Source organism: Ovis aries, chromosome 8, assembly GCF_016772045.2.
Source record: "Ovis aries strain OAR_USU_Benz2616 breed Rambouillet chromosome 8, ARS-UI_Ramb_v3.0, whole genome shotgun sequence".
Lineage (NCBI taxonomy): Eukaryota > Metazoa > Chordata > Mammalia > Artiodactyla > Bovidae > Ovis > Ovis aries.
This window is the reverse complement of record NC_056061.1, coordinates 81,656,290-81,667,602: the sequence shown is the minus strand read 5'-3', so window position 1 is coordinate 81,667,602 and position 11,313 is coordinate 81,656,290. Positions and strand designations below refer to the sequence as shown.

The 11,313-nt window shown below is 50.9% G+C and overlaps 1 protein-coding gene across 1 annotated transcript in view; it reads left to right on the top strand.

Moving 5' to 3' along the window:
• The window catches only part of TMEM242 (transmembrane protein 242), a 42,654-nt gene extending 41,102 nt beyond the window's left edge, over positions 1-1,552 (top strand). Inside the window, exon 4 of the mRNA XM_004011428.5 lies at positions 23-1,552. Within this exon, the coding sequence (XP_004011477.1) occupies positions 23-121 (99 nt within the window). The 3' untranslated portion in view covers positions 122-1,552. The remainder of the gene's footprint in view (positions 1-22) is intronic.
• Positions 1,553-11,313: the final 9,761 nt, after the last annotated feature.

Sequence of the window (11,313 nt, the reverse complement as noted above, 5' to 3'; positions counted from 1 at the left end):
ACTGATTTTTTTCATCTTTCAGATGAAAGACTTTCGAAATAAAATGCAGTCAATATTTCCAGCAATTCCCAAGAACTCTGAGTCAGCTGTTGAGTGGGAGGAAGCACTGAGATCCAAATGAGAGGAGCACAGTGGATGAAGTCTGGACGAGTGCTACGGGGAAGGCTGGCTTTGGGGCTCTCGCAGCCCCGAAGGGACTCAAGTGAGTTCTCCTCAGGAACACACGCAGTTGCTGACTGAGCCTCTGGGACGGACGGCGTTCAGTGTCCTCACAGAGGCCTGCCGTCATGACTGGGCGCTGCTCCTTTACAGCTGATCTGGTGACGTTCACAGGAGGGGGAGGGGGTTAGGGTTAGCAAAGTTTGAAAAGTTAGGAAGACTGTTTCAAAATAATTACATGGGTATCTTCTCTAGGTAAAGGAAATCCCAGGGGAAATACTTTTATGACTGTAAAAGTTGAAAGCCAAGTTTTCTACCTGAAAATAATAATGTATGATGGAAAATCTTTATAAACAGACAGTGGTACCTCAGTGTGTCCAGTTAAATAAGTTTTAGCAGCCTTGCTTGTGAGTGTGTGGCTGTCAGAGCGCGGAGGACTCGCTCCTGGAAGTGAGTCCTGCCCGTCAGGCAGTGGAGTCGTGCTGCTGCCCCGAACGCGCTCTGTGGTGTGTGTGCTAGGTATCTCTTTCAGTTCAGATCAGTTCAGTCGCTCAGTCGTGTCCGACTCTTTGTGACCCCATGAATCACAGCACGCCAGGCCTCCCTGTCCATCACCAACTCCCGGAGTTCACCCAGACTCACGTCCATCGAGTCCGTGATGCCATCCAGCCATCTCATCCTCAGTCGTCCCCTTCTCCTCCTGCCCCCAATCCCTCCCAGCATCAGTTTTTTCCAGTGAGTCAACTCTTTGCATGAGGTGGCCAAAGTACTGGAGTTTCAGCTTTAGCATCAGTCCTTCCAAAGAAATCCCAGGGCCGATCTCCTTCAGAATGGACTGGTTGGGTCTCCTTGCAGTCCAAGGGACTCTCAAGAGTCTTCTCTAACACCACAGTTCAAAAGCATCAATTCTTCGGCGCTCAGCCTTCTTCACAGTCCAACTCTCACATCCATGCATGACCACAGGAAAAACCATAGCCTTGACTAGACGGATCTTAGTCGGCAAAGTAATGTCTCTGCTTTTGAATATGCTATCTAGGTTGGTCATAACTTTTCTTCCAAGGAGTAAGCGTCTTTTAATTTCATGGCTGCAGTCACCATCCACAGTGATTCTGGAGCCCAAAAACATAAAGTCTGCCACTGTTTCCACCGTTTCCCCCTCTATTTCCCATGGAGTGATGGGACCAGATGCCATGAAAGGCCCTGTAAACCTGTACATTCTTAGATAAGAAGCCAGTAACAGACTGAGATGACCTGAAAGGATATCATGCAAAAGCAATGATATTGTGGGTATAAAATGTACTTTTTTGACAAGTTGATTCTGAGTCCCTAAACATTGCCTGACAGTTTGTAGTTTTATCTCAGTTGTCAATATTAAAATAGACTGCTCTCTTTCTCTCCCGCGTGCGTGCCCTCTTTCTCTCTCTCTCTCTCCCTCCCCCGCGCTCCTCCACTCTCTTCTCTTCGAGTCTTTGGGTTGGCATGCCCTCACGCTTCGAGCATGGATTCTTCTGCTATCCTCTAAATAAAATAGAGCTGTAACACTGATTTGCCTAAGAGCTATAACACGGTTTGTCCAAGACCCAAGAGCTGTGATGCGCCAAGGGCTTTAATGTCTGTCGCTCCAAATCTTTGCTGTGGAGACAGAACTGAGGAACATACACTCACGTGACATCTATGGTGCCATGACTCGGGTTTAACCTGGCTGAAACAACCTCCCCGTGGAAGAGGCCAAGCACAGCAGGAGCCCAACTCAGCGAAGCTCCCGCGCTAGAAGCAGAAGGCGAAGAAACCCAGCGCAGGGGAAGGCCCATCGTGCTGGAAACCAGGACAGCAAAAAACAAACTCAGCAGAAAGGTCACAGCCCAGTCTCAGATCCCAGAAGACCTCCGGTTAAGGTAAGAAGTCCTCACTCCTCTGGCTGGAGGGACATGCCTGACGAAATCTTAATTCCTTTACAATCTCTCATTTCTTGTTCCCTCGAACAGGCGGGTGGCAGGCAGCACAATTAAGGGACTCTGGAGAGGCTACTCCTCAGCATGTCCCAAAGGTGCTATCTGCTGAGCCCCAGTAGCTGTTACACAAGCCGGTGGGGGTTCTTCTGTCCTTTTTCTTCTCTGTGGCAAGGATCAGACCAATGAAATTGTGAGCACCGGTCAGATATTTAGCAAATTTTCCAGTGGGCTATGAAGGGGATTCCTTGGCACATTTTTCCCACTGCTTTTTCCTCCTGTCCTTCAGCTCTCTCCCGGGACTCAAAAATTCATTGAGAAAATAGAGCTGTAACACTGAAAAAATAAATAAATAAATAAATAAATAGATCAATTATCACCTATCTTAACAAGTGTTTCTAACCAGAAATGTACCTGCCTAAGTATTGAGTCTCCAGGTGAATTAAAAATTTTTAAAGACACATTTACTATGTCAGTATGTCCAGAAAAATAACCTCTGGTTGAATATCATTGTGTATTTTCTTTATAATTGCTTAGGCTCTAATTAGCAATTAGTTTAATAAAGTACATTTGAAATTTATCTCTTATAATGAAACCTTTTAGTTTTAAGAAAAAGTTTTAAATGAAATGTCAAGTGCATAATTAACATTTTTCTCTGGACTATTTTACCCTGTTAAAATTGCGGTATTGTTAATTAAACAGGTGTAATCAGCGTCTGGGATTCATATGTAACCTGTTTAAAATCCAAGGCTTTTTAAAAAAGGATTGTGAAATTTATCAGGTTATGTAAAGTAGCAAAAACTCTTCACCCACCTTTCATTTTTAACTAAATCTCTGCAACAAAATATCTCTAGTTTTTGAATGAAATGAAGGAAGCAAAGGCAGGAGGAAAACTGAGCAGGTTTTGTCCCTTTCAAGAGTCTCAGCCTGGGTGGCTGGTGGGTGCGCTGGTGGGTGCACGCGGAGGCCTAAAGGAACGGATATTTACATGCCTGATGTTTACAAAGCCCTTTCCATACTCTTGTCCTTGAAGGGTGGCGGGGGACTCCCATAGGTGATGATGGATCACCTGCTGCAGAAAGGTTGATGGGGACAGGCACCAACAGAGGCTCCAGCTGCATCTTCAGAGCAAAAAATAAAGTGACAGAGACAAAAGTTAAAGGAAAAGGAAGCAGTATGAGTAAAGTGGTTTTCTCCTGCAGTCAGAACTCAGATATCAGAAGATGTAGTCATTTGTCTATTCCATTTATACCAGAGGCATATTGTTAAATTGGTTAATGGAAAGGAAAAATGTCTAACAGATAATGTTATTCTTTATGTGAAGTACCATCTGTGTACTGAGTTCTGACTGTTCCTGGATATGGAAGAGAGGCAATGTTACGGAATTTCAAGTCTGCCTCCTCTGCTGTCTTTATCTTGGGTAGAGTGTGACAAACATAGTCACATTTATCTCCTGGAGCATAAAGAGTTTTAATCACCCTATTAACCAGGATGACATTTTTCACAGACTTAAAAAGGAATAGAACAGACATTATCTCCCCATAAGCAATCCATTTCATGGAGGCTGAGCACTAGAAATTCTTTAGAGGATGGATAACACAAGCCATTTCCATTTCATGTGCAAGCCAACATTAAGGCGGCTCCCGTTAAGAGTGCTGCTCACCCTGGTTGAGCGTTAAGCTTTACATTTAGACCCTGCGCACCAAAAGAGCTATTAGAGAAAGCAGTGTCGAACATACAGAGACAAACGTGACGGGCAGGGAGGGGCGGCTTCCAAGACCTCAGGATTCATGCCAGGATTAAAAAAAAAAAAAAAAACATGTATTCTGGTAAGTTCTAGCTGCCTTGTAAAGACATATCCATGGGCCGCTGTTATTTTCAGAGTCAAGAAAATATGGTTTGTGAACAAACTGGGAATGAAAAATAGGTCATGGGACCTGCCTCCCAGGCTGCCCAGTGGCTGGTCTATAAGAAACATGGATGCTAACGACAGCAGAGCGAGTGAGCCGCCGTCTGGGCCCCACGGAGCTGAAGCGTGACTGCAGGTGACCCCCATTCCATCCGCGCCAACGCGGGCCGACACTGGGAAAAAAACCCACCTCAGCCGCTCAGTCAAAGGGCGGCCCCCGATCACCTCGCCTGTCGTACATTCTGCTTGATCTCATGGATAGTGTGGGACCCGGCTTGCAAATTAATCCTTGCAACCTACAGGGAACGTCTGAGAAATGAAGCGGGGTGGGGAAAGCCCAGGGGGACAGAAGTAATTAAAATCCACTGAATTTAGTGATTTCACTGGGGGCAAAATTTAATCTCTCCTAAGTTCGGTTCCGTATGGCCTTCAAAACAAACATTTAAGTCCAAATGAAAATCAGCCAGGGAAAATACAAATTTTCTCCCAAGAAAGCCAGCAAAATACACATTTTCATAGTATTTTACCATGTTCAAGTGAGACGTTTTTCCTTTCTGCTGAGTCACTTTAGTACGATGTCAGGTACGTCGGTCTCTGTGTTGGTGTTATCAGGATTAATTATCAAAGCTGTGCTTTTGTGAGTCTGGAAGGGAAGGCAGCATCTCCCACAAGCAGTGACATTAATCTGTAACAGCAAGTGAGGCTGCTGGCAGATTTCATCTGCAGGCAGATAACTCAGTTTTGGAGAAAATTATAATAGTACAGTTACCAGGATGCACAGAGTTCAACTTTTCTGCCCAAGTATCAGTGGAGTGATTCAGGACCTTAATTTATATTTTTTACATAAGCTAGGTGACACCTTTTGCCTTTGGTGAGGCAAGATCACTTAACTAAAAAAACCATAGTAAAAAAAAAAAAGATTCTATATAAATGTTCTTTGACAGAAGGTTTAAAAGCCATTTTTAATAAGACTCCTCTAAGAACCTAAATCAGGCTGACGGAGGAAGCTTGACATATTTGTAGAACACTTCCTACCCGCTCACCTGAAAACCCTCCAAATTCACCTTCATGCCGCCCAATGCCGGGGCTGAGGGGGAACGTAGGTCTGCAGCCTGACAGAGAACACAAGGCACAGCCAGGGCACTGCCGGGAACTCCAGCACGAGGGCCCGCCGTCTGAGAACAAGTGGACAGAACTGAGTGTGCAGCTTGGGGTTACCCTCCTCTGCCAAACTCTGCAGAGCCCCTTGGCTCTGCCAACCTGAGTGATGGGAGGTGTCTACTTCTGTCACTACTGGGTGCCTTCTCCAGCTGTCCCTGTTGTCGGGTGTTTCCCTCTGCTTGCTACGCTAAGGGAAACCCAAAGGGTGGACAGCCTCACCTGGACCACCTGGGCACCACTTAGCAGGGCTAGGCCATCACCGCCTCCACCTTTGCCTGCATCCTTTCACCACCCTTCAGTTGCAGTGGCCACAGCTAATGAGAGATCCTTTGGCTGGGATAGAGGTTAAAAAACTAAATTCTAGTAGTAAATCTCATGCAAAGTGAAAAATAAGACCTTGTCAAAAAAGAATTACAACCCTATGGACTGTAGCCCGCCAGGCTCCTCTGGGGATTCTCCAGGTACGGATACCAGAGTGGGTTGCCATTTCCTTCTCCAGGGGATCTTCCTGACCAGGGATCAAAGCCAGATCTCCTGCCTTGCAGGCATTCTCTGCCATCTGAGCCACTAGGGAAGCCCAAATTCTAGTAGTAAATCTCATACAAAGGTAAAATCAGACCTTGTCAAAAAATAAGTGAGGAAACCCTGCACTCTGAGCTTGCTCTTACGCCAGCCATGATTCTCTTTCGTAGATTCTCACTACACATGATGGCAGTGAAGTATCTGTGGAAACAGCACTTTAGCAAGTCTTCCAACTCCTTGTTTAAAGGGAGACTTTTCTTCTACACTAAAGGATGAGACAGGCTCCACCATGGTGGCTGAGAACGCAGGGCAGGCAGGATCCCTGTGTTGGCGTCACCAGGATTAATTACCAAAGGCCGTGCTTTTGTGAGTCTAGAAGGAAGCACCCCACAAGCTTTATTTGGGCTCATCCGGAGTTGAAGGCGGGTGGCATGTCACCCTGCAGGACGGGCTCTGACTCAACAGAGCCCAGGTTCCCCGGTGCCTCTGCACGTACCTCGTGCAGAAGGATTCCCAAGGGACCTGTCTGGGTGTGACGTCTCTGATACATCTGCTGACAGTGAGTTGTGGGCAGCACCCAGAATCTTCGCAGGAGAGCATCTGCTTCAACTTCTCAACAGTCCAGGTTATGACCAAAGGAGCAGGGAAGGAAAGGCCTGGAGAGAGATTTGTATCCCTGATAGCAAGGCAGGTATTCATCCTTGTGGAGTTTCTTTAGGTTTAGGGTTAAGCCCTTAGTGAATACAGGAAGGGAGGGAAGGAGGAAGTGGGAGAAAGGAAACAGGAAGGAAGTGGGGGAAAGATGGAGGCCAGGATGAAGCAGAGAGAGAAGCGGGAGGAGGAGGCCTTCCTCACCCGGAAGGGGGCCCACAAGTCCAGGGTCTACACGTTCAGCTCCCAAAGAAGTGGCTTCTCATCCACATTTACTCTGCCACTGACACGAGGAAAGACGAGCATCTCAGAAACTGACGAACAACTAGTTTCTGAAGCAGATCCTGGGCCCTTGCTGGGGTTTCCAACTCCCAGTTCTAGGACGAGACACTCCAGAGATGAAAAACCAAGCAGCAAGATCCTAATGTCTCCACCAGCTCTGAGTTGCAGGAAGGGACAGAGGAAGAAAGGCCTAGAAGCCCAGGTGTCACTCGGGGTGACCTCGTGTCCAGTCTGGCTGGGTAGCACCTGGTCAGCACCCAGAGCTGTGACTGGAGAGCATTCTCCCTGAAGACAAACCATCTCAAAAGGAAGATGCCTGCTCCTCCTCACTTCACTTTGGAAGCCTCACTCTTCCCGTTCTCTGGCAACACCGTCTAGAAACAAGGCGCCTTCCTCCTCTTGGGCAGAGAATTTTATTTTGCAGCCAGAGCGCGAGAGGAAGTTCTGAGAGTCCTGAGAGCAGGAAGGGTGCAGGGCACCGTGGGCTTGGACCCTGGAGCGCAGCACTGCCCACTGAAGAAGTCGGGCAGAAACCAGCCCACTGCCCACCTCCCTGTGGACCTGGTGTGCCCTGGAAAGGACTCCAGTAATTCTCCCTAATCCACCCAATTTGCGCCTCTGATTTAAGCTTCGGTAGTTCACCTGACTTTTACACTAGTCGCTAAATCATTCTGAGCCGCAGGCCATCACATGCTAATTACCCAGCATGACAAGCCCGAGAGTCAGCTGGTCTCCCTGGGTTGTGTGTGACAGAGGTGCGGGGCGTGTTAGACAGGTTCCGGCTGGCAGGTTAATATCAGCCCTTCCGGCATCAGTGTGTCATGCTGCACTCCGTGCCTGGGCTTTAAGGACTGAGATTAAAAACCGTTCTCTCAAATCCACCACAGGCTGACAGTCTTATGGGCCCTGAACTGTCCTGGCCGCGTGCAGTGACTTCTCTGTGGCTCCAAACTTCTAAATCACCCGCTGTTAGTACCCCAGGAACTGTGCCACCCACTCTGGTCATCGGTCATGTCCAGTAGTGGTCAGTGACAGGGCAGGCCCAGGGCTGGGCAGCAGCATCCCTGAGCTAAGTGGAGGCAAGGCTTCCCTGGGGGTCCAGTGGTTAAGAACCCGCCTGCCAATGCAGGCAACACAGGTTCGATCCCTGGTCCGGGAAGATCCCACGTGCCTTGGAGTAACTCAGCCCGTGTGCCGCAGCTACTGAGCCCACTCGCCCAGAGCTCGTGCCCCAAGACAAAAGGAGTCACTGCAATGAAAAGCCCGCACGCAGGAACGAGAGCAGCTCCTGCTCCCTGCCGCAACTAGAGATTATGTTCAGTCGTTCACTCGTGCCCGACTCTTTGTGACCCCGTGGATTGTAGATGGCCAGGCTCATCTGGCCACGGGATTCTCTAGGCAAGAGTGCTGGAGTGGCCATGCCCTTCTCCAGGGGATCTTCCCCACCCAGGGATTGAACCCAGGTCTCCCGCGTTGCAGGCGGCTTCTTTACTGTCTGAGCCACCAGGGAAGCCCTAAGCAACTAGTGTTCAAATGCTCACTGAATTAACAACATGAAGGCTCTTCAGATACTGCATACAATCACCTAACAACCAATAAATGTAACGAACTGGGTTGTGGAGTTACCCATCAGTGCTCTGCTGGAGCTGGCCTGCAAAGTGAGGCTGGTGGGTGTGTCTCTCTAACTCCAAAGTTTAATGAACATCAGACTGGTAGCTGAAATCAGCCATGGTGAGAGTATAAATATCACAAGTATCAGTCAGCACTACACAACAGGGCACTTTTTCAAGAGAGAAAAGCATTCACCAGCACAATATGTGACCAGCACATTTGGTCGTATATTCATTTGTTCAGATATACCACTAGAGAAAGCCTGAGCCAAGCAATGCAGACGCAGTGCAGCCGAAAGCAAACAAACAGGAGGAGGAGGCAGGGAGCTCCGAGCGCCCTTGTGTGTCTGGCCTGCCTCAGGAGACATTCCTAAACACCACCCGGTAACGTCAGGTGCACCCGATAAAGAGGAAGCGCCTCCAGCTCTGCGGCAGCGCCCGAGCCACCCCTCCTCCAACCCCAGTCCCTCTCCATTTTATTCCCTCTTGGCCCTGCCTCTCCTGACGCCCCGACACCTCCAGCTCCTGGCCTTCCAGGTCTTCCTCCCCCAAACTCCTGGAGGAGCAAGATGCTGTCGGTAAGCAGAGGAGCACTCCAACCGGGGGAGTCCTCCTCACCTCGTGGCTGGCAGAAGGTCAAGGCTGGGGGGAGTGTCCCCAGTTCCTGGGGGTTCTGAGGAAGTTTCCCTGGGTGCTTCGCCCTCGACCTGCCTTGGAGCCAGCCCGGTTCTCCCGGGGAGACTCGGCGAGCTTCCCAGGCACTGCACACCAGCCCCAGCCCTTTCTTCTCCCCGAGCAAGGGCCTGTGGACCAGGGATCTGCTGGGCTGTCACTTCTCAAGTGGCGCCTATAACAGTGTGCCAGCACCTTCTCTTCTGTCTGAAGAGGACTTGATCTGTCCTCAGCACGTGTGAGGCCATGAGCTCTGTCCTGCGCCCTTTCCCCAGCTGCGAGTGGCCTTCCTGGCCTGGGGGTCAGTTCCCAACCCGAGTCCCTGTGCAGGGTCGGTTAGTGAGCTTGTCTGCAATACCGTGACGGGCCAGCGAACATCTCTGCAGCTAAACGCCTTTAGACAAACCTCATTATAAACCTTTACAGAAGTCTTCACATCGCACTCAGAGCGGGAAGGGGAGGTCTGAGTCCCTTCCTTCTCCTCCCCACCCTCCCAGGCTCCCCCGGACTCCCTGGCCTTAACCCCAAACCCAGGCCCTCCACTGACAGCTGGGATGAGTGTAGGCAAATGACACGTAGAGGCCCGCTGTCTCCATCTCTAAAGCGGGTAGAGAAACTCCCCCTGTCCCTGTTGGGAGGGTTAAATGCTTGAGGCGGCAATCAAGCCCTGAGCTCCCTGCCCATGCTGTGGAGGCAGCCAGCGGATCTGTCAGTAGTGAGCTCTGCCTCTCTGCTCCCTGCACACCCCTCTGCACCCCGCCATCTGCAGGCTCCTCCTGAGCCTTGGGCCTCCTGACCCTGCGCACCTCGTGGGGACCTTGCGGGGCCCCTCAGGCCTGGCCTTTGGAGGCCACACCTGCTGGTGAGCCAGACACTGCAGGGGATGGTCCCCTTCACCCCAGTGCACCCCTAAGTGCTCAGACCACCAGGCCTCTAAGTGGGGGACAGAGGAGACGCAACGCCCCAGGTTCACCCCAGGGACCCTGCCGAAAGGAGGGCTCCTGCCCCTCAGAGCTCTGCGGGCACCCTGGTTCTCAAACCTCCATCAGCCCCGAACAAGAAGCACCTGGATCACTGAGAAACCACGGGTCGGGTGTCCATGGCCGGTGAGGGGTGGGCGGAGAATCTGCCTTTTCTAACAAGCTGACCCCGCTGGTTTGGGGACCACCAGCTGAGAACCGGGGCCCTGTTAGCATCTACCTTTGAGGATGGCGCTGGGGACAGAAGGTGTCACAGAACATCATCTTTGCTAAACAGCCTTCTCAGGCACCCCAACTCGCCTTTCACTGACTGAGAAAAACCTCACCCTCTGAGGCCCACCCTGCGTCTCCCCGCCTCTCTTGTCACCACCGATTCACTTCCCAGGCAGGACCTTGACTCTCACCCAGGCAGCTGGCGTGGGATGGGCACCTCCACTCCCTGCCCCTGGGGGACACAGACCCCCACAGATGCAAGGGAGTCATTCAGAAATGGGTAGTGGGCACCTAGACATGTCTGACCCGTCTCAGCCCCCAAGCTGGTTCTCAGGAAGGTAGACAAGGTCACAGTGATGTCAGCCTGACCCGAGTCCTTCCCCACAGACCTGGGAGAACAGCTTAGAAGGGGTCGGGGGTGCTGTAAGCTGGGTGAGGAGGACCCAGGAAGGCAGGCTTGGGGAAGGCCTGGCTGAGAGAAGGGAGTCTGCTTATAAAAGGCCTTGCCTGACCCCTGGGAAGCTGGGATACCACCTCTAAGCAATGGGGTGTCCTTGGGGGTTTTCGGAGTTTGGGACGTTCTGAAACTGGCATTTCCTTTCAATCATTCGTTCACGTGAAGTGCAATCATTAAGTGCCTGGTAGGTCCCGGGGGACACGACGGTGATTAAATAGAGCCCCACCTTTGAGCACCACCGGTTTACTTGCGGGACGGGTGGTGGTGGAGGAGATGGCTCTTTCGACTGTGGAGGATGGATGGAGGAAGAGACCGTGGCCTGACCCAGGGTGGCTCCTGCTCCCCACTCAGCCCCGGCCCCACCTTGCACTGCCAGGGCCTTGCTCACAAACGCGTGTGGACAACCAGACAACACCCGGCACCTTACTAGCCCCAGGGGCATGAATACCTGTGGGGCAGGCTTCTCTGGGAAGACCCAGGGAAAGAGCCAGGGCCAGGTGGGCCCCTCTCCAATCCAGGCCCTCCTGGAGGCGAGCACTGAAGTCGCCCTCTGCCCTCAGGCTGCAGAGGCCCTTGTCTCTGTCACCAAATGAACACAGTACTGGAATGCTATTGTGTCCCTTTGAGAACTAATATACTGACTGTGACTTTATTTTCTCCACTCAATGAAACTTCTGTCAGGCCGCGTGTTTCCATCTTCGCTTTAGCTGCCAGGATGCTCAGCACCAAGTTTAACCTTGAGTCATAG